Source organism: Lepidochelys kempii, chromosome 7, assembly GCF_965140285.1.
Source record: "Lepidochelys kempii isolate rLepKem1 chromosome 7, rLepKem1.hap1, whole genome shotgun sequence".
NCBI classification, from domain to species: Eukaryota; Metazoa; Chordata; order Testudines; family Cheloniidae; genus Lepidochelys; species Lepidochelys kempii.
Genome location: NC_136386.1, coordinates 107,059,648 through 107,085,639, shown reverse-complemented (window position 1 = coordinate 107,085,639; position 25,992 = coordinate 107,059,648). Strand labels below are relative to the sequence as shown.

The 25,992-nt window shown below is 36.8% G+C and overlaps 1 protein-coding gene across 11 annotated transcripts in view; it reads right to left on the bottom strand.

Annotated features, from left to right (window-relative positions):
• Positions 1-221: 221 nt before the first annotated feature.
• ATE1 (arginyltransferase 1) overlaps positions 222-25,992 on the bottom strand; it is a 183,981-nt gene continuing 158,210 nt past the window's right edge. For 9 of the 11 annotated variants that reach the window (XM_078853862.1, XM_078853863.1, XM_073354189.2 and 6 more), the window contains one exon: positions 222-3,665. In XM_078853862.1, coding sequence (XP_078709988.1) covers positions 3,487-3,665 — 179 coding nt within the window. In that variant the 3' untranslated portion in view covers positions 222-3,486. Of the gene's footprint in view, positions 3,666-22,644; positions 22,697-25,992 lie in introns of all 11 variants that reach the window. The other 2 variants (XM_073354191.2, XM_073354192.2) reach the window with 2 other exon arrangements.

The window sequence follows — 25,992 nt, the reverse complement described above, 5'->3', positions numbered from 1 at the left end:
TCAAGGTATTAGGTGAGCAGCTGTTTTAATTTTACTAGTTAGGACAAAAATGAATAGTTTCAAAGAAAAGCTGCATTTGAGTTGATACGTGTGCCACCTAATCAATGTTGTCCTTTGACTTCTGTGTCCTTGCTATACACATTAGGAAACAATTGTCTTGGTTGTTCAGAAACAGAAACACTGAAGACCACAATCATATAGCTACTAATTATTCATAAGCATTCACAGCAAACAGGAAATCACTTTATTTTTTGTATTAAAATGTCAAGCAGACTGGCTGAAAAGCACTTACAAATACAATAAACTCAACATGCAGGCAAGTCTTTCCTTTACATTTGCTGAAGTCTGTTTATGTTGGAAATTAATATGCTTCCCAGCTAATTTTAATTAAAATTAAATATTCTATTAGTATTTGACATCATTTTGCATTTTCTTGACTTTTTTTCTGTTCATTTAGAAACCACACCGATTTTAATAAAGTCAACCTAGCGTTTGGGGAGTTATACTTTCCAGCTTTTACTGACACTGGAAAAAAAGTAATGTATAAAATATTTTTTCCTAAACTCACAACTTCTAATTACAGTAGTTCTCAATGACATGACATTATACTAAATTCAAAATGACTAGCTGTGAAATCCCAGCTCCATTGAAGTCCACCACAAAACTCCCATTGACTTCAATGGGGCCAGGATTTCACCTTAGGTATTTTGTACCATTTCCAAAACAAGAGTAGAGTGAGCAGTGCTGACAAATACTGTATTAATAATCTCCTTTGAAATAACAGAAAAGAAAAAACAAGTCAGATCTCAGCCTTTTAGATTGGATGAACTAAGTGGTCAAGTTTAACAGAAAGTCCACATAGCTGTAGCATTGCAATTGAAATGAAATTCAGAGAGTGTGGCAACACCTATTCAATGTTCATCTAGGAAATGGACAAGTACATTCTCTTGTCAAACTAAATAGGGCAACATCAAACCTGACGGTCCTCAAATTTCAATTGTTTAAATATCCCATTTTTCTTTAATTGTATATCTGGTCAAAGCATCTTCCCAAGAATTGTAACATTCTTTAATAAAAACAACAAACTAATACATCTCTATGAGGCATTAAGGCTGGGATTTCCAAAAGCACTCAATTACCCTAGCTTTGCTCTCTTTGAAATCAATGCAAGTTTTAACTAATGAATTCAAAGGGAGTAGAGCTAGGCCAACACTGAGTGCTTCTGAAAAGCCTATCCTAAGTATGAGCATCATCTCTGTACCCTTCTGTGCCTCCATTAATTGAGTGCACAGCAAGAGCTCTGCTCTTCAAAAGAATAACCTCAGACAATTAAGTGGCTTAGTATGAAATGCGTAAGTGTCCACGAACCAAAATAAACCCGGTAAGTCTGAAGCCTACCATCCATAGTATTGCATTTTAATACCAAAACCACTGGGAGCTCCTGCCTTTCTGATCAATTTGTATAAATGTAGATTACATTACAAGTTATTTTTGGATATTACTACATTTCAATATAGTTTGTAGGTAGAAAGTGTTATAAAGGTTATATTGTAATTTGTGGTGTCACTGTGCATCATTCAAAGAAGCATTAACACAGTTTAGGAAGAGTATTTCCTCTTTAGAAAGAAATCAACTGTGTAGGCCACATTGAAAAACAAGACTGTAGGTATTTCTTCTGTGAAAATACCATCAGTTGAATCATGGATAAACTATGTGAATTACAGCATATGGAAACTACCTCTGAATTCTAACTGGTTGACCATCATACTTTAGATGTGATGCTAACACCCATATCGTTTCTTTATTGCCACTTGACTTTGACTAGACCAATGCAATAACCATGTCGAGTAAAATACGAAAGAGTTCTCAAAAATGTTCTTAGACTTGTATTTGAAACCAATACTATGATGATCATAAGTTGGGGAGTAGAAGGGAGGAAAAATGTCTGCTTGAATTGCATTGCTTGGACCTCAATTAGTTATTCTTGTTTCATTTCCAATTAATTATCATAGTGCCAATGTTTGTACATGGCTACTATTTAAAATTAAAAAAGGTTCCTAAAGGATTGAAGATGGTTTTTAATTCCACAGGTAATGCACATTAGAATGTAAGCACCTAAAGATTTTTTTTTTTTCCAACAAAGGAATCACTTTCTTGAAAGGCTAATATGTAACTTCAAACTGATTCAGTTTAAGTACTGATTCCTTTTAGCAAAAACAGTAACAAAACTTCAAATGTATGGAGTTTTATGATATTGCAATCTATTGATGAACTATATAAGAACTGGCTTCTATCAGCAGATACTGACACAAAGATGCAAAAGAGCACACATAATATTCAAATATGAGATAATATAGTGCTTATAACAAAGCAACAGAACCTCTTGAATTTCTAACTAGTACAAATATTTATTCAAAAAAAATTAAATGTGTCATCCAATGAGTGGCTGCAGTGTAAATGAAAGCCAGGGATGCTAACACTGCCACCTATAAGGCGTACAGAACAGGCAAGTGCTGTGCAAGCATCCCCACACAATTCTTCAAATGAACCTCAGTGCGGAATAGCAGTGGTACCTCACGTCAAGGCCTGGGTGTTTTTTGAGCATGGTTTTGTAATATGTACACATGAGTATGAGCTAACTACCAAGCTCATTTACACATGTGATCCACATTTGGATATGAACTGTTTTCAGCAAAAGTATAAGGCTAGCATATTTACCCACTGTACCACTTAGCTGTATCTCTTTGGTAATTTTATAACGAAACTACTCTCAGTTTTATTTCTAAAGGGGAAGAAAGCTTTTCAAAATTTTGTTGCCCTTTTCATGGAGAAATGAACCTAATTTCCAAGTTCAGTGTGATCTCCGTCACTGTAATACACATTATTTAAAAATAACAAAATGGTTCCTATGAAATTATGAGCCCCCTCTATATATTTAGATTACATGGTAATAAATTGTATGATATAATAGTGCAGCATTCTATATTAAGTAATTGCACACTTCAAGTCTCTTGCAATAGTTCATGTACAAACCTAAGAGTTATACACATTTCATTACAACTTCCACAATTTTTATCACAGATTTCTAGGGAGCCATATGAGAGATTTTCTAATAGATGTATCGTTCATCTGGGGAAGAGTTATGGTTAACCTTTGCCTCTACAGAAAACAAAATTGTTATTCAGTTCACTTGGGTACTTTAAGGTATTCAGAATGCAAAGAAAGGCCAAAAGTACCTAATTTTAAAAAATTCATGCAAGCAAGTTTAACTAAGACACTCTACATATTGCTGAAGCCTTGCTGAAAATCATTTGAAGTGTTAATAGATTTTGCTTGTAAGTATACTACCATGTATTCACAATAGCCTACTGCAGATACCTATATTTCATACTGCTCTATTTTAGTAGGCATACAGAACTGTATTATGTATCATTCAACAACAGTGCAATAAAATACAGTGGCGTAGAAGTGCCATTTAATAACTCTTCAACTTCTAAACAACAACATCCTTTCTGAACATGTCTGTCCCACCAAACTTGCATACTGCTGAACGCTGGTTTCATCACTTGGCCCCTTCCGTCTTTTCTTATACACACTGTAAGGCATTACAGTTCTCTTGTGAAGAACCCGAACTTGGCCCAGTTCTTTAATACAACCTTCATCAACTGCAAAAAGAAATAAAACTCAAATTAATAAACATATTGTCCTTGTTAGTATGCATTTCCTCACCTTATTTTCTTTGATTAAGAAAAGGTAATGTACCTATGTGCTCTCTTTAGTACTAAAGAATAAGATAACTTTGTTTCGAGCTGATCTATATGCATGGGTTGTGGAGTAATGTAAATCATAAGTTGAAAACGTATCCATGATGAGTGAAAATAAATCACACATCTACCCACCTGAAGCGGTTAGGTATGCTGTTTCTAACGCACATAAAAAGCTATATTGAAATTTGTGTTCAGTGGAGATCCATGCCAGAAGCAATACTGTATTTGAAACTATTTTCCAATATCATTGACCAAAATGGACTTCCTACAGTTGCCATAAAGCAGTGTTGTTTTTGACAACTACACTGTTTCCAAATGTTATTGCTATAGCATGGGATCCCTGGTTCGCTGGCAGAGAAAGGTGCCCACATAATCCTTTCTGGGGTATAAATGACAAAATTTCTTCCCAAACTGACAGGTTTCAGAGTAACAGCCGTGTTAGTCTGTATTCGCAAAAAGAAAAGGAGTACTTGTGGCACCTTAGAGACTAACCAATTTATTTGAGCATGAGCTTTCGTGAGCTACAGCTCACTTCATCGGATGCATACCGTGGAAACTGCAGCAGACTTTATATATACACAGAGAATATGAAACAATACCTCCTCCCACCCCACTGTCCTGCTGGTAATAGCTTATCTAAAGTGATCATGGAAATGGCCCAACCTGATGATCACTTTAGATAAGCTATTACCAGCAGGAGAGTGGGGTGGGAGGAGGTATTGTTTCATATTCTCTGTGTGTATATAAAGTCTGCTGCAGTTTCCACGGTATGCATCCGATGAAGTGAGCTGTAGCTCACGAAAGCTCATGCTCAAATAAATTGGTTAGTCTCTAAGGTGCCACAAGTACTCCTTTTCTTTTTCCCAAACTGAGTACAGCTTTATTCCCAACCAACTCCTAGTCTCTCTTGCACTCTTCCATGAATACCCATCTGCTGGGTCCAGTAGTGAAATGAGGTCCAGCATGTGTCGTGTATTACTTAACCCTTCCCAGTCTGATACCATAGTCCTGCAGACCCAACAACAGGGTTGACAGCATTGGCCTGACCAATTTCCCTAGGCTTTCAGGACCCAGACAGGCAGCAAGCCTCATCCATAGTTGCATTTTATTAACCTAATGTACAATACCACTCTGATTTATTCTAACAAGCACCATGCAAGAGTATTGGGCTGAATAAGTTAAAACTTCATTTGTTTGCATCCAGTTGTTGCTGCTATTGCTGAATTCTCATTTGTGTAGGTGTTTACATCCCAGGCAAAATGGTTCTAGAGTAACTGGGAAACAAAGTTTTTACTTAAGTAAGAGAACAACTAGCCATACTGCCTGAAGCAGCTGCATGCTACATTAATAAGATTTTTACAAAGTGTTGTTTACAGAAAACACTGATTTTGCTGAACACTAGGTTTACATGGCCATTAATATAAAAATCAGTTTAAAAGCTCCTTTTGGAAAGTAAAACTATTAGAATGCTAAGTGAAAACAGAGCAAAAAGACATTCATTACAATGCCAGTAAATAGGACATAAGCTATGCGAAGAGTACCACATATTTTTGTGGGCTCAGAAGATGCTTTGGCTACAAAGTTCTTATGGGGAGGTATAAAGCCATTTCATGATCCATGTATATATTTTCAAAATTTCTAACATTTCAAATTTACTTGTGTCTAAAAATTGTGCTTCTTTACAATTAAAGCTGCCACCCCAATGTAAAAACAATCCATTTCCCATAGATTTAAGACTCCTCAAATGAATCTTGCTGGAGTCCATTCTACACCATTTCCCTTTGCATTATGAATTATAAACAACTGGGATGATGTCTTCTGCTGATTCAATCAAACCACCAATGTGGAAATCCTAATAATTCTAATAGTTACTTTATGGGTAAACAGTTTTAATTAAAAAGAGGAAAAAACAGAGCCTTCCAAAATTGAGGCCGATATTTTCCTAACGGGTTTTCCAAAGTGCATCTGAAATTCTTTGCAAGCAGTTAATAGAATAGACCTGAACAGACTACAAGTAAAGTAAACTAGACAGATTTTTCATGCTGCATTATTTAGTCCAGGTATTGCCACACTGATGTCTTTGGAGTACCTGCTGATGGTCTTTGAAGAGCTGGCTAATTACATGGTGTTGTTTGCCTTGTTTCCAACACCTAAATTACACGAAAGGTTAAAAAAATGCAATAAATGTATTAACTATTTTTCCATGTAAGCAACCTCTGTAGCTGCCACAGGTAGGCTGAGTTATCATGAAAGAGAGGGGAGATGGGCGTATGTGATGGGGAATGGGAGGCTGTTCATGAGAATGTCTATTAAAACGTGACCCTCACTATAAAAAAAAAAGTTTTAAAATCCCTTTCAGGCTGCCTTTATGCATTACAAAGAAACAAAAGAAGTCACTAACAATGTTTTTCCTTTGAAAGTCACCACTGAAGCTTGCAGAATCATAATTTTTCTGCTGATTGCTTGAATCCGGATATTAATACATAAAATAGAGATTCATCCAGTTCAGAATGACTTCATTACTTTTATCTGTTGTGATTCCTTACATAAAGGTACAATGTTCTTCTTGAGTAGGAAAGAGTGATGTGAAAGAAGAAAATCTGAATAGTACATGCTAAGATATGCTTCTCCACTAATTATTGCTGGCACTTGCTTTAGATAAACTCTGAAGTAAAAAACACTTTGTTTTGGCTTTTTCTCCCTCTTTGAAATCCATTAAGCTTTTTGATGTGTAGCCAATACCTTTCTGGTATCCTAATGGATTTGTTTTTCTACCATTCTTCCCACTCCTCTATACTATTCTCATTCTTTGTGAAAGTTCACAGAGAACAAAATTTGCAAGTTCAGCCTCAGAAGGTGACACAATTAACGTTATTTTAACTTCTTAAATGGGAGACAAAAGTTTGTACTTACTACACCTTTAGGCCAAGTATTGCAACCTGAACTGGACCAGTGCCAAGACTAGTCTTCATAATTTGTCTGAAGAGAGCACTTTCACGGCTGTTCTTTACTTACTCGTTGATATTTATTACTTCTATTTAAAACTGAAACCAGATATTGTGGGCAAATGAATCTTTTGGCTTGTATTGTTCCTTGCCCCAGATTGTATGTATTACAGTAACTAAAGCTCCTGCACCTTCAACTTCTCCACAGTCTCCACTGGCTTAGTTGAACTTTGTTTGGGCTGTTGAATGTGTGTTTTTATATGCTTAGCTCACTTTTACTCACTACATCAGATCTTAGTTCATTGTCCTCTTTGGAATCAGACCATGCAACATACTTATTGCTACCATGATTTTAGCATAGCTGTGGGCAAGTATTTTATGGGGGAGAAACATGCAGTAGACCAATCCCAGCTTGGACAGTGGCACCATTTTATAAGTCTTCAGAAAAATGCACCCTTACAGGGCAGACAGGGAAACTTCCAACTATCCTGAATATTGCTGAAGGAAGAATCATCCTGAGTTCAGCATCAACACAACTTCAGAGACTGTGTGTATGTGCATGTAAAAACTGTCTTAAGGGGTAATATGTTAAACTCAGATATGCATAGTCCTCTAACTTATGCTTTTAGTGATCATGTATATGTTTTACACTTATTCAATGCCCATTTATGATTCTTACAGATGTTACACAAAGACCAGAATGATAAAATCCTTCCCATAGGTGTTCTTTTAAACACCAGAGAGATTACCTTTCTTTTGTGACTATAATTTATCAACCCCATAAAAGAATAAAGTTATGGGACAAAAAGAACCTGCTGTGAAAGTATTTAAATGACTAAATAAATATGATTCAAACTGCATCTGAAAAAGAAAGGCTTTTACTTGCACTTTTAAGTCATCACTAAACTAATCTCAGGTACACTGTTAAGCTTTTATAAAGGGTGAATAAGAAGTTCTGTCACCACAATACCAAATCCATAAGAAACAATTTAGTCAGCTTCCAGTTGCTACTGTTCTAGTGCCAAAATCATATGAGCATAGGAAAGTATTCACTTTATTCATTTAAATTCTTTGGAAGCCATCCTACCTTAAGTAGGATGGCTTCCAGAGGATTTAATGGAAAATAAAAACAGATTGGGCTCTGGTATTGTTTAAAGAAGAAATAACCCGACAAACATAAAAATCAGAAATCTGCTCCTCAATCTGAATATTAAGCACACATTAAAGACAATTAATTGTACTTTTGAAAATATGAGTACCAATGTTCCTTCTCTGTGTAACTGTGCTGTTGTGACATAGGTGCAAAACAGGATGCCGCTATCATATCAGCTTGGAATGAAATCCGTAGTATATTAATGTAAATGAAACAGTGTTTTTTTAAAAGCAGGAAAAAAGCCCAACAACTAATCTTGCTTCTGTGTCTTATTAAAATAGTTTTAACTAGTGTTTTCCTATTTTCCCTCCCTAATTTTCTCATAGGTTACTATGTGCCAGACACAGCTGAAGTAGAAAGGGCAGCTCAGCAACTTTACTCATTGAAGAAGCTGTTATAATTACAAAAAATAAAATAAAATAAAAATCAGAAAATGCTTTTTCTCCCATACTTTCTCACAGTATATTCTCATGAACCACCCAATGACCTCTGTTTCTCCCCTCAATTTTGTGCGCTTTATTCTTCAGTCTCAAAAGGCTCCTAACATTATAGATGTTGGAGGCAGAAAAGACATGATCAACCAGTCCACCCTGGGGACCATTCAAGGTTATTTACAGTGTATTTCCTAGTCTCTCCCCCTCCCCACAAGGCCAGTTTTTAATGTCCTGCAGAAGAGAGTTTCTACGCATATCTTGGGAAGACTACATCATACACCTCACTGTCAAGAAATTTATTTTGAAATTCACCCTAAATGCTCTTTTTCTCAATTCTATCTCTTATGCCTATTTGAATCAATGACATCTAGTCCTGAGGATTTGTTACTATTTTCTAAAATTATCTCAACACTTCCTCTTTCGATACCTCAGTCTCTGGCAATGCTTTATCCTTATTACCTAAAAAGATGAGATTTAGGACAAGGGGTTCTCAATCTTTTTCTTTCTGAGGCCCCCCCAACATGCTATAAAAATTCCACGGTCTACCTGTGCCACGGTAACTGGTTTTCTGCATATAAAAGCCAGGGCTGGTGTTAGGACAGGGCAACTGCCAGGGGCACCCACATTGGTCAGACTTCGGATTCAGCCCAGGGTGGCAGGACTCAGGGCCACGGACTTCAGCCCCATTTGGTGGGGCTTTGGCTTTCTGCCATGAGCCCCGCTAGTCAAACACTGGCCATGCTTGGAGGACCCCCTGAAATCTGCTCATGACCACCCCAGGGATCCCCAGACCCTGAGATGAGAATCACTGATTTTGGGTAATTATTTCTGCCACGAAGGCCATGACAACCATTCAGTAACCATTCAGTTACTTTGCTATGTTTACATCCTCTTCCATTTCTCCTTTTACTGCCTAGCTGTACACAGACTCACTGAATCTCTTGCACACTTCCCGCTTCGGATGTATTTAAAAAAATTTTGTTTGTCTTCAGCTAATTCTCTCTCAAAATCTCCCTTGGCTTTTCTAATTTTCATCTTACATTAATTTTGTCATAGTTCATTTTGCTTTCTATTGTTGTCAGTTGGTCTGGATTTCTCTCCTTTTTTGTTTTTTGCTTTTTTAAGAATACCTGTTAAACTCAAATCTGTTAGTCTTTAAGGTGCCACCAGACTCCTCGTTTTTGTGGATACAGACTTACAAGGCTACCCCTCTGATTCTTGGACTCTGTCATTTAACAATATCATTTTATTCCTTTCCTTTCCCTTTCTTTGGTTAGGGGTATGTATATTTTCTGCAACTCAATTCTGGTATGTTTAAGCAGCCTCCATGCTGAGCCTAAGAATTTCATTTCCTCACTTTTGACTTTAGGCTCTTTTTGAATAGTTTCCTTATTTTATTTATTTATTTATTTATTTAAAGTTCCCCTTTTTAAACTAGAATGCCACAGTGCTACTTTTTGGTTCCTGAAAAGGTTGAATTTAATTATTTTGTGGTCACTATTACCTTATGGCTTGACTGTACATAGTTATTTCTTCAACCAACTCCAGTGTGTTATTTAATACAAATTGGAAGTTGATCATCACTTGTATGCTCTAGAACTAACTGGTCCAAGAAATAATTTTAGGTTTCAAAAATACCAGTCCTCCAACTTTATTCTGATGAAATACCCAAACCCTAACCCCTAGCACTAACCCTAACTTTATATGCACGTCGGTTAGGGTGAAGTCACCCATTGTTACTGCTTTTATTAGATTTAGTTAGATGTTAGATCTCCCCCAAAACTACATACACAACATCTTTCTCTTATGGGTAAACCCGCTAATAGAGTTGTATTATTATGACTTGGGATTTGTATACACGCAGGTTCTCTTTACTCAGAATTATTTCATTACGGAATGTTTTGTGTCCAATGCTACTCCCCTACCTTTAACACCCATGTCTATCCTTCCTGTATAGTACATACCAGGGAAATCGAGAAAAATAAATACTCAGAGAAAGTAGAGGATCAGACTCAGATTACTTTATGGCTCTATACAGCTACACAGCAGAATCTGGACTTTAGTTACATATTGAAAAAGGCAAAGGATTTAAATATTCAACACTACAGAGGATGAGGGTGCTTTTGATTTTCTGAACCTAGAGCCAATTGTGGTTGTCCATGCAAAAAGTTGAGGCTCCGAGTTACCGGTCGAAGGATAGCTCCAAAAATATACACAGCTTTAAAAGCCTCAGTACAACACAATATGAAACTTTTTGGCTACCCAAGTTATGGATCTGGTCTAAAGAAACCCAAACTGGTTTATGCTTCTACTTCAGGTTGGCAAACTTTAACAGAAGTATTATCCAATGATTTAGTCTCTCACATGTTTTCATATTGATTTGCAACAATTTTCTGGAGGCTTATGCCAGAGTACAGAATAAATCAATTTAAAACTTCTTCTCCAAATGGGAAACAGACTTTGAAACACTTTGAATAAAAATGGGTAATTTTATAGCAAAGTGCATATCAACTAACTTTTTAACAGGATACACTGATCTTAAGTTCTCTTTTCTTCTTTCAAGTAATTTATCCAGAACAATTTACAGAGCATGAATGGAAATATTTCTGAAAGCTCAGCAAAAGTTGGGAAAATTGCTATGGTTCGGCTTCCAAGAAATAATATGCTGTCGATCAAGCACTAAAATCTCTAAGCTAGAAGTTCATACGGAAATTTTGTTGAATAAAGTTAATTTAAAAACATTTGTCCTCTCCATGTTTTTTCACACACACAAAGTCATTTACTTACTAGTCATCTGCTGATTTTTATTTTTTAAACCAAAATTGCTTGACACAGCTGAATTACATACACTTTATTTATGTCTCCTATTTACCACACAATCCTAGCTGCCATGCAAAAAACTATCATTAAATTAGGATGCTAAAACCACTAGATTTCAAAAGACATTTCTACACATTTCACTGTAGACCAGTTAAAGCTGAAGTCATTCAATACCTATAAAACTATGATCAGTGCATTTTAGTGTTGGTGATTATTCCAGGTTAGAGTAAACTAATTTTATAGATACTGGGATTGTGCACACACATACACACCCCTCCCCCGCCACCCCAGTGTGTCAGGGCAGAGTGAAGGTTTGGGTGCCTTAGCCATCCATTTCTATATCTTAATATGTTTGAATTTCTTTAAGTTTAACTTTAACTCTTAATTTCCTGGGAATACTTATTTTGGGGATAATCATAACACCCTTGTAATGGTTTTTACCCTTAAATTACTGGTACGCACTTGCAACCTTAATACCTGGTGTACAGTTTTTGTCTGCGGATTTCCTTGTTTTTAAAAAGTTATTGAAATCTCATACATGAACAAGAACCACACAAGTCAAAGAGAAGGCTACCAGGTGATATTTTTAAATCATTTGCTGATTTGTAATATCTAGCTGTCATTATGGACTAATGGCTTGACAAATATCAATGAAAAAGAAACCAGCACTTGGGCTGGCCCAGAGGCCCTGTGGTTAGTATTCTGTCTTGCTAGAAGAGATATTGATTAGATTTCCTGGCCTGGATACTCATTCTCTAGTCAAAAGGTATGAGAAATGTTGAGACAGCCGACTCGGATACTGAAGTGAGGGCCTTTACTTGCTACACAGCAAACATTGAGTGATCACTTAACAATAACAATAGTCGGTTCTCCAAAAAGCAATCTCGCTCTAGGGTAGGTTTCCGCAATATGGCAGCTAGTAGGGACTTTAGAGGGAGTGGCGGTGTATGGAGAGAGCAGCCTTTATTTGATCATCACAGTTTAAAGCAGTGTTTCTTCAACTTTGGTTTTTTCCCACAAGGCAACTGAAAAACTCAAAAATTGGTAAAGAAAACTGGAAAGCGAAACCTGCAAATTATGCCTTGAGATCTTGACAGCCCTAACTGTAGTGCCATGAACACTGATATTATGCTAACTATGGCAATAATCTCACTTACTCAGGAAACTGGTGAAAGACAGTGTTTTAATAAAACGAAGTATTTTGCTATTCTATTCATACAAAGAACGAGGTGAACATCAAGAGTGTATCACTGCAGGTTCTCACAGATTAAGCTTTGGCTTTACTTTTTTAAAATTTTTGTGGGAATTTATTTTTTATTCCTATGAAGATTTTGAGCAGCTAGAGCCCAAGTCTTTTCGTTCTCTGACATTATTCCTGAATCTAATCCAAAGATTTTTTAAAATTTTCTTAATTATAACCTGATACCAGCTGAACAAGCAGATTTACCTGGTTTCTTACAGATATTTAGAGAATTTTGTGTTAGATTTTGTGTTTGCATGTTTGTGGCAGTAACGGGGGACAGGGCCCTTTGGAAGTACACAGAAAGATCAAGAGAATGTAGACACATAGTCGAACAAATGCACGGCTGCAAGTAGAAACATGCTTTAAATCAGCACTACAACATGAAAAGCTTAATGGTTCAAAACTTCTTTGCAGCAAAATTTTAAAATCTTAATCAGTTTTTCAAGTTTGGGGTGTTGGGTTCAAACAGTTTTGATAAAAAAAGACTAGCAAAGACAGTCACAATACAGTCTCTGAAAGTCATTTTTTTCAACGTGTGGCAGAAATGAGCAGAAATAAGAGGAGTTTGGGAAGATGTGTTACAAAAATGTGCCCAGTTACAAAGAGCCTATTAAGAGGCTAAAGGCCAATCAAGGCAGAACTGAGGAGCGCTGGCAGTACCTGAAGAAGCTATCACTATCACACCTTTTGCCTGATTCTTCTTTCTCATTTAATGGACTGCTGATGTACTTAACTCTCAATTTATGCAAGACCAAGTCTCAAATTATGCAAGAAACAAAAAAAGAACAAGCTAAGAGCTAATCTTTTAAGTACATAAAATTCTGAATGACAGGAAAATAAACAAGTAGAAATAGCCAAAAAAATTAAAAAGTGTAAGTTTTATTGCCATTTATTACTTTTTAAAACAGAAAGGAAATTGGACAACAGCCAATTTTTTTTAAAGTCACTAATTAGGAAAATATTCCTCTATTTTTCTGGACTGGATACAGCTAGAGAGTCACCATAAAATCTTATTCGGTTATGTTATTTCTAATGAAGAAAGAATCATGATACCCTGGCTAAACTCTGATATGAGACCGTCTCTGATCATAATTCCGAGTTTCCTTAAATCCACTACAAAACCTATACCATGCAAAATATTTGGCCATCAAGACCATTTTCCCAGTAAGACTGCTTATATTTCTTTAACTGCTGTCATCTGGTTTGAGACACATGTTTAAGGTAACAAGAGGACATCATACACACAGGTCCACTAATGATTTCACAGCACAGACGAATATATAACAGTAGGATGCACTAATGCTCTCCAAAAGGTAAAAAGTGCATTTCTGAGTATAGGTAAATTCACAGATTCAGATTCCAAGGCCAGAAGGGACCATTGTAATAATCTAGTCTGACCTCCTGTATCACACAGGCCATAGAACTTCCCCCAAATAATTCCTACAGCATAGAAAAACATCCAATCTTGATTTTAAAACAGTCAGTGATGGAGAATCCACCATGACCTTTGGTAAATTGTTCTAATGCTTAATTACCCTCACTGTCAAAAATGTATGCCTTATTTCCAGTCTGAATTTGTCTAGCTTCAACTTCCAAAAGATCAGATGCACGCTATTTTCTATATGTAGAAATGTCCGTGTAACTCTGCAATAGGTGCTTGAATTGACAGGAGTAAATCCATTTGGAAGTGCTACCTATCTAAAAATACTGCTCATTCTCTAGTTTCAATCCAAGAACTCACATTTCATATATCAGTAACTTCAGTTTAGATCTTATGGCCTTTGGTACAATGCAAAAACCTAAGCTTAACCCCCCACCCCCAAAATTTTAAAAAGTGAAATAAAAACTTATTTCACAGAGCAAGTAAATACTTGCTTACTGGATTCAGAACACTCCATGGGGGGGAACCCTAATAACTGAACACAAAGGAAACATTACAGTTGCATGCACAACCTTAACTTTGTCCCCAGGTCTGCTCTAATCTATGCTGGATGCCCAGGGCCCAAAGGGCCCTTTCACCAGTTGGGGATCACTGGGGCATAATAATGTTCTGTCAAATACCAGTTTCCATGTTTCATTTGCTAGTTATCGGGGTGAGAATGGGGGAGTCTTGTTGGAGCCACTGGGTGGCTCTATGCCATTCAAAGCTTCCTGTAACCAGTGGGTATCCTCAAGTTGCCAGTTATACTGTTTTTAGGGCTTCTTTGTGCTGCTTAACCTGGGCAAGACAACCTTACCATACTGGGGGAGCTAGCTCCATATTTAGTACCTTAGAGAAAATAACTGAAGAATTAATGGTCATACAATGCCGCGTATCACTCCATAATTCAAAATCAGTGTGGGAGGCACAAAAATGTGCCATTAGCAATAAAAGTTCGATCTCTGTGATTGGCAGCTTTTGAGGCTGCTTTTAAAACAATCATCATATAAAAGAGACTATGGACCAGTTTCCACTTTGCTTTGAAATTTATTAGTCATAAATGCTAATTTCATATTTAATTCCAAGGTTTTCTAGCGTGTTAAACCTGCAAAGAAGCACAATGTACAATGTGTCAGGATTAGAGTTGCCTTATACTGCCAACATCAAAAATGATGAAAGAAAAAAAAAAGTGGTAACTTGCAGGAAGCTAAAATATCTAAAATTTCCATTCAAATACAAATTTAGTTTATAAATGGTTGTAAGTGCTTCATATCATGTGATCTTTCAGATCAAAAGGAAACTAATTGTACACTATTACCTTTTCTAATTTTACAACTCAGATCTGCAATGATAAACTAAATTAAAGATGTACAGATCAATGGCAATGGACTTTAAACTTGCTAGCTAGAAAACTGTAAGTATGACATATCTGACCGAGTTTTATTTTAATTTGCTTTTTATTGATTGTAAAGCATGTTTTCTTTTGTGTCAGCTGTGAGATACTGGAAGCCTTTTGAAAAATTTGAAAAATAGAATAGCATAAGCTATTACTAGAAAGATACAGTACACAATTCAGATAGGCTGGATACATGAATATTAATATTTATGCAAAACAATAAGTTAGTATTTTTTGTCTCAAATTGTATCTCAAACTCATTCATCAAGAAAAATTAATGTCTAATATCCCTCATGATATAAAACTACTACTTCGGACCAAACTAAAAGCACAGCTAAAAGGAAGCATTAGCTAACATAAACACCTCACCAGGGAAAAAAAAGTTTTTAATTAAAACCAGCAAGAACAAGTCACAAAGGAAGTACAGTAAAACGTTCAGGATGGTCTGACTCAGCCAAGTATTTGCAGTTCACTTACTCTAGCAGAAAAGAAGTTGGTAATCTCTGAAATTACTATTCAAAAGGCAAACCTTTTGTCCTAAGAGGAAAAATGCACCTTAACTCATCATCTGTGATTGTTTCACAAATTAAGACAAAAGAATTACAGTACTGCAAGCACAACTTATTAAACCTTAAAATGGATGGTTAAAGAGGAAAACACAATAAATATTATACACATCTTATAAAATTGTCTGGCTTTGAGCCTAAAATCATATCACTGATTTTTTATTTAGAATTAAAACTTTAGTAACCACCAGACAAAACACTTGACAAATAGTCAAAATTTGATCATCCAGACTTGCCTTAACAGAACTTTAAGCAATTGTATTCTGACTCTTATTATTTGAATGCTAAAGATGAATGGGAAGATATTCTTTGAAATATCTATGGAAGGTATTTTCTTTATAACAACAAAGTTCATAAAGATCCTTTCAGATTTCAGATGTTACTTGCAGCAATCTGAAAAAGACTTATGTACCAGCAAATGTAGTTCTTGGACTAAACCACCTATGCAGATCTACACTAAAAGAAGTTGTATGCCATGGCCCACAATTCTGGAATCCTTCTAAAGCCATTTAACCAGGTGAACAGAAAACAATATAGGAATATGAAGCTGAAACTACATTTTATAACTGTCACTACAATCATACTAATCATTTAATCTAGCTATTATGCTCTGAAGGAGAAATGGCTAGTGGAGAGCTGTAGAAGTATTTAAATAACAGTGGTTACCAAAAGTAACCTTCCTTTCTCCACACAAAATTGTTTCTGAAGGGGTCCGCTGTAGAAGATTAGCAACACCCATAGAAAGTGTTGGTTAAATAAAGACTGAAGGACTGCCAGCTGAAATGAGCATCTGATTTAGCTCCAAAGTGAAGAGAATAAGGCTAAATAAAAGTTTGACTTGAGCTCTACGCGGTAGTGTCACAACCCAGTCTCTCTGGTGCTGGAAACCATATCAGTTAACAATAGGCCTGGATGCAGACTTCTTCAACTTTAGACTTTTCTCCAAAGGCCATGGAGTTGTGAATGGAGTTCCCAAAGTATCTGGAGTGCTTTTTCCTTGGACTGCACTAATTAGAATGACGAAGCGCATATTCAGCACGCTACAGTCTCCTGGAAACCACTGCTGTCAATAAAAGGTGAAAGAAATTGCACCTAGACTTAGAGCACTTTGAGGCCTCTTCTTTGGAACCTCTCAGTATAGATGAAAACCTTCCTGGGAAAAGGTGGCAGTGCTGCAGAGAAATCTGTACTGTTCTGAGAGGGTACTGGAACCAAAGATCTTTTTGTCTTCAGAGACTGATACAACAGACTGTGTGGAAAAGACCTCCTCCAATTGAAGGCATCTCTTCAGCTTGCTTATTGCTGTGAAACAAACACTACAGGTGCTGAGCACCCTTTCCCAATGAGTTTTAGCAACTGACATACTGATCTGAGGGCCACCTCTATTGTCGCATGAAGCACAATTCCTGGAGCTTGAATACTTCTCCAGAAGTACCACCTTGACTGGATCCTATACCAAGATGAAATGTAACTTAAAATTAATTTTATGTAAGTAAATTTCAACGAAGAGCAACAAAAGAAGTTTGGCCAAATAAACTAACTGCAGTAGATGAGGAAAGAATGGTTCCAAGACTGCCTGAGGTGGTAGAAAGGTAAGAAACTTCAGCTATAGAGGTGATGCCTTTTGTAAATTCAGATTTCAGAGTAACAGCCGTGTTAGTTTGTATTCGCAAAAAGAAAAGGAGTACTTGTGGCACCTTAGAGACTAACCAATTTATTTGAGCATAAGCTTTCGTGAGCTACAGCTCACTTCATCGGATGCATACCGTGGAAAGTTTAGAAGATCTTATTATATACAAACAACGCATGAAAAAATACTTCCTCCCACCCCACTCTCCTGCTGGTAATAGCTTATCTAAAGTGATCACTCTCCTTACAATGTGTATGATAATCAAGGTGGGCCATTTCCAACACAAATCCAGGTTTTCTCACCCCCCCCCCCCCCCAACTCAAGATCCATAAACCTGGAAATCCTGGGCGCCCCATCATCTCAGGCAGTGGCACCCTGACAGCAGGATTGTCTGGCTATGTAGACTCCCTCCTCAGGCCCTACGCTACCAGCACTCCCAGCTACCTTCAAGACACCACTGACTTCCTGAGGAAACTACAATCCATCGGTGATCTTCCTGATAACACCATCCTGGCCACTATGGATGTAGAAGCCCTCTACACCAACATTCCACACGAAGATGGACTACAAGCCGTCAAGAACACTATCCCCGATAATGTCACGGCTAACCTGGTGGCTGAACTTTGTGACTTTGTCCTTACCCATAACTATTTTACATTTGGGGACAATGTATACCTTCAGATCAGCGGCACTGCTATGGGTACCCGCATGGCCCCACAGTATGCCAACATTTTTATGGCTGATTTAGAACAACGCTTCCTCAGCTCTCGTCCCCTAACGCCCCTATTCTACTTGCGCTATATTGATGACATCTTCATCATCTGGACCCATGGAAAAGAAGCCCTTGAGGAATTCCACCATGATTTCAACAATTTCCATCCCACCATCAATCTCAGCCTGGTCCAGTCCACACAAGAGATCCACTTCCTGGACACTACAGTGCTAATAAACGATGATCACATAAACACCACCCTATACTGGAAACCTACTGACCGCTATTCCTACCTATATGCCTCCAGCTTTCACCCTGACCACACAACATGATCCATCGTCTACAGCCAAGCTCTGTGATACAACCGCATTTGCTCCAACCCCTCAGACAGAGACAGACACCTACAAGATCTCTATCAAGAATTCTTACAACTACAATACCCACCTGCGGAAGTGAAGAAACAGATTGATAGAGCCAGAAGAGTTCCAGAAGTCACCTACTACAGGACAGGCCTAACAAAGAAAATAACAGAACGCCACTAGCCGTCACCTTCAGCCCCCAACTAAAACCCCTCCAACGCATTATTAAGGATCTACAACCTATCCTGAAGGATGACCCAACACTCTCACAAATCTTGGGAGACAGGCCAGTCCTTGCTTACAGACAGCCCCCCAACCTGAAGCAAATACTCACCAGCAACCACATACCACACAACAGAACCACTAACCCAGGAACCTATCCTTGCAACAAAGCCCGTTGCCAACTGTGTCCACATATCTATACAGGGGACACCATCACAGGGCCTAATAACATCAGCCACACTATCAGAGGCTCATTCACCTGCACAGCCACCAATGTGATATATGCCATCATGTGCCAGCAATGCCCCTCTGCCATGTACATTGGTCAAACTGGACAGTCTCTATGTAAAAGAGTAAATGGACACAAATCAGATGTCAAGAATTATAACATTCATAAACCAGTCGGAGAACACTTCAATCTCTCTGGTCACGCGATTACAGACATGAAAGTCGCTATTTTACAACAAAAAAACTTCAAATCCAGACTCCAGCGAGAAACTGCTGAATTGGAATTCATTTGCAAATTGGATACAATTAACTTAGGCTTGAATAGAGACTGGGAGTGGCTTAGTCATTATGCAAGGTAGCCTATTTCCCTTTGTTTTTTCCTACCCCCCCCTCCAAATGTTCTTGTTAAACCCTGGATTTGTGCTGGAAATGGCCCACCTTGATTATCATACACATTGTAAGGAGAGTGGTCACTTTAGATAAGCTATTACCAGCAGGAGAGTGAGTTTGTTTGTGTGTGTGGGGGGGGGGGGGGTGAGAAAACCTGGATTTGTGTTGGAAATGGCCCAACTTGATTATCATACACATTGTAAGGAGAGTGATCACTTTAGATAAGCTATTACCAGCAGGAGAGTGGGGTGGCAGGAAGTATTTTTTCATGCTTTGTGTGTATATAATAAGATCTTCTAAACTTTCCACAGTATGCATCCAATGAAGTGAGCTATAGCTCACGAAAGCTTATGCTCAAATAAATTGGTTAGTCTTTAAGGTGCCACAAGTACTCCTTTTCTTTTTGTAAATTCAGTTGGCTCATTAGCTCTGTGTGCATACCTAACAGCTAGATGGTTGAATTATGGGTAGGTGTCATGAGGCATGGCAGGGAACTCAGACTGAGGATTTCATTAGGGAGAACTTCTCTGGTCAAAACAGTTTGCTCAAATAAACAAATGCAGAAAACTACATGAGCTTGAAGACATACAAGTTTTAAAACCAGCTAGCACACTGGACGTCTGTGATAAATACTGAATGCTCACTTTACTTTTCTGAACACATTTTGCCTAAGGAAATATTTTAAAATGACTGCAGTACAGAAGAAATACTAACTAGAAAAAAAAAAACTTTAGCCATTAATTAAAGCCCTTAACTTTTTGTGAAGACAAAGATAACAGAAACCAAGTCAAGATCCAAAAAATCTCTCTCTGCTGTAAACAGTAATTTTCAATATGGCAAAATCATTCTAATCTGCCAGTTTAATTTATGTTGCCATAAGTAGTGCACAAATATAATGTCATGCCTGCTTCCAAAAAGTCTGAGTTTGAACGTCCCTCCAGATGGTTTGTGAGATCCTTCAACATCTAGGATTTCAAAACTAATTTATACTTATGATGGGGTAAAAGCTTTTATTTTCAAGCTTAAATAAATTTTAGATGTTTGATACCCAAGGCTTAGTGACTACTCCTCAGCCATTTCAAATTAAAAACAAATTAAAGGAATATACTGTGGATATTCGAAATAATATCCCTAAAATTGTGGATGACTATCCTGAATTTTAAGGAACTGAGGTCCTAAATAACGTTTTCTTTGTATTCTGGGTCTGATGCAAGAAATACTTAAATAATTAAAACCAAAAAATTTAACTCAAGAGAAAAGTAATCCAGTACAGCACACCTGTCTTTTTCTGATTTACTTTAGTCTCATCATCTTGGGTTTTTTTTTTTGGCCATATCCTTACAAACTCCTCTTTTTTCAGAAATAATATGTTTTTATTATATTTATACAGTATCTAAAGTATGGCACGCACTTTTCGGACAAATAAAAGACACAGGACCATATTCTCAACCGGTGTAAATTGAAGCAGCACTATAATGAAGTGAACCAATCTGGCCCATAGTCCCTGACCTTACAAGAGCCCCCACCAGCTGTAGGTTTCAGTGACACTTGGGGACACTGCAATTTGTAATACTGAGACCAAAATTTTGACATACAGTAATAAAACAATGGAATGGAAGAAAGCATGGAGGACAAGAGTTACAAGTTGTTGCATTTGCTTTGCTAAGCTATGAACATAGTATGATTGCTGGGGGGACGTGGTTGATAAGCTCTGGTAGCTTTGAATTATGTGGTGGTGGAAATGACAAAGGAGATAAATGGATTAAAGAAGGTAGGAGCATCTGCAGAGAAGCTGGGGAAAGGAAAGTGCTCATTGGGGTAAAGAATGAAGAGATAGGAATGAGCCAGGCAAAGAGGAGGGAGAGAGGAATGGATAAATTTGAAAACCACAAAGATGAATGCAGATGTCGTTGTGAAAGAGGCAAAGTTTGACTGGATTGGCAGTAGCAAATTGGCTACATAAATCATATTAGATCAATCAATTATTGGAAAAAATAAGTAAAATATGGCATCAATTATGGTCTAAAAAAAGTCCACATGATTAGAGTGGATGATATCATGACAGCAGAGGAAGAGTAAACATGTTCTGAAGCTGTGAAGGCCTTACAAAAAGGTCTTCCCTTGAAGAGTTAGCTGCGGTAGCTGGTAGTGCTGGCTGGAACCCAGTGTCCCCCAGTGGCTTCTTCTTGGTTCGGTGGGAAGGGGACTCAGGCCCAGCACATATCCCTGGAGCCACTAACAGCATCTGCTGTATATCTGGGCTCAATTATACTTTTAACTTTTATCGTGTTTGGTAACTAATTCCATATGTTGGTTATCCTCTACATGAAACAATTCAGCCTGAATTGTCCACCTTATCCCATCAACTATTTTTAGAATTTTGTCCATTTTTTCTGAACAATTTACAAGCATGAAAAATGGTTTCACGAATTTTAACAATCCTTTTCCTGATTTCTTGATATTGACAAGTGAGGAAAAGTTTTAGTCACACAATGAAGTTACACATGTAGTAGACTTGCCTCAATACTAACACGGAAATGCTATTTTATCATAGATTTGGAGATGAAATTACAAATAGGACATTTACCATGGTAAGGTAGGTTTTGACATGTAGTTCCCAAACTTATCCTTCCTTTCAATATTTTCCAAAAATATTTTGCCAGAAGATTTTTATTTTTCAAGCAAAGTTTGAACAAAACCCATACAACTTCAAAAATATCAAGCATTTCGCTTTTGGAAAAGTTATGGTTTTTGCCATCACAATTCACAAAGTTGTCTTTATCCAGGAACTCCAAAACTACTTATATTCACGAGGCTTCTTTGAATACTCTTGCACTGGTTGTTAAAATATGGTTTATGGATAACTGAAAATATTTAAATAAGAAAAAGTGGGTGCTACACAATCTCTCTGAAGGTAATTTAGATGAGGATTGCCAATTATTTTATACATTCCACAGGAATACAAAGAGCCGTGGTTGGGGTCCAGTGGAGTTCAATGCATCGTCTATATGCACCAGAAGGCAGCTACACTTAGAAGGTCAGTAAACTGAACACACAAATTTGAAATACTAGTAGCAGAAGGAATATGGACAAAAACCAAACAAGCATTAATAATGGATTCATAGTATTAATGGTCTACCTCCCTACAGCAGATGATCACACGCAATAGCTTAGAGAAGGAAAGGATTTTTATGTAGTCATATTTTGAACCAATACATTTCTTCTTTAAAATTAATTGTTCTGGAAACTATTGTTGCAGAACCGATGACGTTCAAGGATCAAGCTGGATTTCAATACTTCCAAATGACTATCTTAACATTTATAGTGTATCTTGAGTTAAATGACCCTAAAATACTTACCAAACTAAGGTGCCCATTCTGAGAGGTGTTCAGAACCTCACAGCATCTTGCCCTTTAATTAATATATAAACCATACATAAGAATCACATCAAGCACACCTAAAATAGCCTTTGGGTGATATGTGGCAATTGTTTAACAGTTTACATGAACACTACAAAATAGTTTAGCACAAAATATATAAGAAATATCAAAAGAATAAATGTTGAAAAGTACATCTGAAATTCCAAGGGACAGTTCCAAGAAGAGATTTTTTGCAATCACACAAATACCTTGTTTATTTAGTCCTGCAAAAAACTATAAGGAAATGTAAGGTCAAAGTGAACACAGTACAGGTACATTTCCTAGGCTATATAAACCTGGATAAAAATCTAATTGATATGTGGACTCATTCCTAATCTTTCCAATTTTTATGGGAAAGTTCCAAGACAAATTATCTGGAGAAATATAAAAATGAACACAGCTGTCACCTGTGCAACTACTATATGCTTGATAAAATAGTCTTGATAAAAACAAATATGTTATGTTATTTTGAGGAACATCTTGAAAGCATTTCCAACTTTTCAAGAGGTGAACATTTTGCTTAAAAGTGCATAACATTTGTATATATTAACATACAAAAGGTTCACAAATTTAACTTATGAGGGTTAATTTTTGTGACCTTCCTACAAATTGCACAGTTTAAACTTTTGTCCGTAGTCACTGATGGTTGAAAAAGTAGCTCAATAAAGCTAACTAAAATTGATTAAATTATCTTTCCTGCCTTTAAGAAACACTGGAACATTTAAGGTTCAAGAAGATGATTTTATGGTGTGATCGTTCTAATTCTAAAAACTTAAGTCATGTGATGGAAAATCCAAGAGTGATCATTTCCATTTCATTTGGATGTTAGCTTTTTTTCCCCCCCTCCCCTTCTTCACATACTAAGAAGAGAGTTGACAAATTTGCTTGGCTACAGCTCATTAGCACAATCTTCACTGTTTAAATACCTTTTGTGATCAAGGATCAGGCTGGATTTAGAAATACTCACTCCAGATTGGTTTCAAGTGTTTATAAACTTAATTAGAAACAGACATGAACTACTGAGATGCAAAATTCTAAAAGACTTGATAGGAGTAATTGATACAGGTCTTCCCTTGCTGGTTATACAACTGGAGCCGACCACATTTGGCTGTGTTTAGAGAAAGAAAGTTTAGCCCTTTTGCAGTTTTTAAATTAAGAAAAACAAAGATATGTTTCACAATCTACTAGAATGTAATAATGCCCTTTCCCACTCCAAGCCCTCTGAAGTACCCAAAGGAATCAGAAGTCACTTTATTTTTAAAACACATGGTAAATACCAGATGTATTATAATATAGCAGTAAAAAGAAAAGGAGTACTTGTGGCACCTTAGAGACTAACCAATTTATTTGAGCATGAGCTTTCGTGAGCTGTAGCTCACGAAAGCTCATGCTCAAATTAATTGATTAGTCTCTAAGGTGCCACAAGTACTCCTTTTCTTTTTGCGAACACAGACTAACACGGCTGTTACTCTGAAATATAGCAGTAGTATCCCCATAAATAAGACTGACAAGGACTTCACAATTCTGCACATTTGCTGTAAAGCTTTCTATGATAGTTATATGGTCCCAATCACTATAGTGTCTGAGCACCTCACAATATTTAATATATTTATCCTCACAACCTCTGAGAGGCAGGGAATACTATTATCCCTATTTTACAGATGGACACAGAAAGGCTAAGTGACTTGCCCAAGATCACACAGGAAGTCTCTGGCAGAGCAAGGAATTGATCTTTGATTGTCAAGATCACAAGTACAGTAAAAGCTGTGTTATCCAGCACTTTATCATCCAGAAAGCTCTATTAACTGGCATTTCTGATATCTCCCAATACAAATCTTCAATCTAGTAACCGGGACTAGTATACCGCCAGGAGGTTATGCAATTGAACATTCTGCACTCTACTTTTATGCAAAAGAGGCAGAAGACAAGTAAGCAAGCTCATACCAGGGATTTATTCAAAAAAAGCAGCTTCCAGGGTATGTCATAGTGTCATTACAGATTCAGCCCAATCTCCTACACCTTCTACAACTACAATGATCATTGATGTTGATAATGATGACCCTGAGACACTGCAAGATCCTGAAGTGCCTTCTGAATCATCAAAGAAAGATTAAATTATGTTCAGTATACCTTTTGTGTTAAGTGTATTTATAGTGATCTGGGTTTATGCCATGCGCTGCCCATAGTGATATGTAGTATCATAAGATAACCTACTGTATAGAAAACTTTACCTGTATACACCTAAATGCGTCAAAAAACCAACCACTTTGCAGTGCAGTACTACTACTAGATTGGTGAATACCCGTGTACTGTAGTTTATACTTTATTCATGTTATTGTATTCTAATGCTTTGAAAATGGGTATTTCATTCCCCCACCATGCCAGATAACAAAGCTTTTACTGTACTACAAAAACAATAGTCAGTTCTCTTTCATTTATAGGAAAATGTACTTATTTCATATTTGTCCCAGGCTGATGTATGTACAAGAGATATTATTAAAAAGCTAACATTTGCAAACCTCCTTTACAGCTACCTCCTAAGGAGGAAAATGCGGTAATTTCTGATACTACTGTGTGATAATTTTTAGACAAGTTGAGTTTTTAAAAGGCAATTACTCTGTTTTGAATAGATTTATTTTACATCTATTTTTTTCCCAAGAAGGTGCATGTGATACTGTTGAAAACACCTAAATTATGATCAGTTTGACACTGCAGATCATGCAGGAGGAATGTTAAAAACACTGAAGTTTATGTTTGGTTTGTATTTCACATAAATCCATTTGGATAGATTCAGAAACAACAGTGCTGTATTTACCAACTATCCATGCTAAGACAAACTTTCAGAAGCATGCTAAATTTGCACCTGTAGTTCATTTTCTTGGTGCAAAAACGTGAACATAATTTGCTCTTGCAGAAAGGGAGGCCAAATTCAGTCCACTAAAAATACAGCACTAAAATTGATTGCAATTCCTGTACTTAATATGATCAATAAGCAAATATGCACATTCTACACTACGAAGGCTACAAAATACAAAATTACTTTAAATGATGCTATATTACTACCATCACTACTTTTATATGAAGTTTGAAATTTACCCCGTTTAGAAAAGTATAAACAGAGGATTACTACCTAAATTTTATGTAAAGTGAAGTGCGTTTCAAACAAACACAAAGTTACAAAAACAGTCACTACATACTAGTTTCTCTAGTGAAACACTGAAAGCACTATGCAAATGAACATGCTTGTAAAATGAGCAGACCTATTTGTAACAACTCATGTAATGTCCA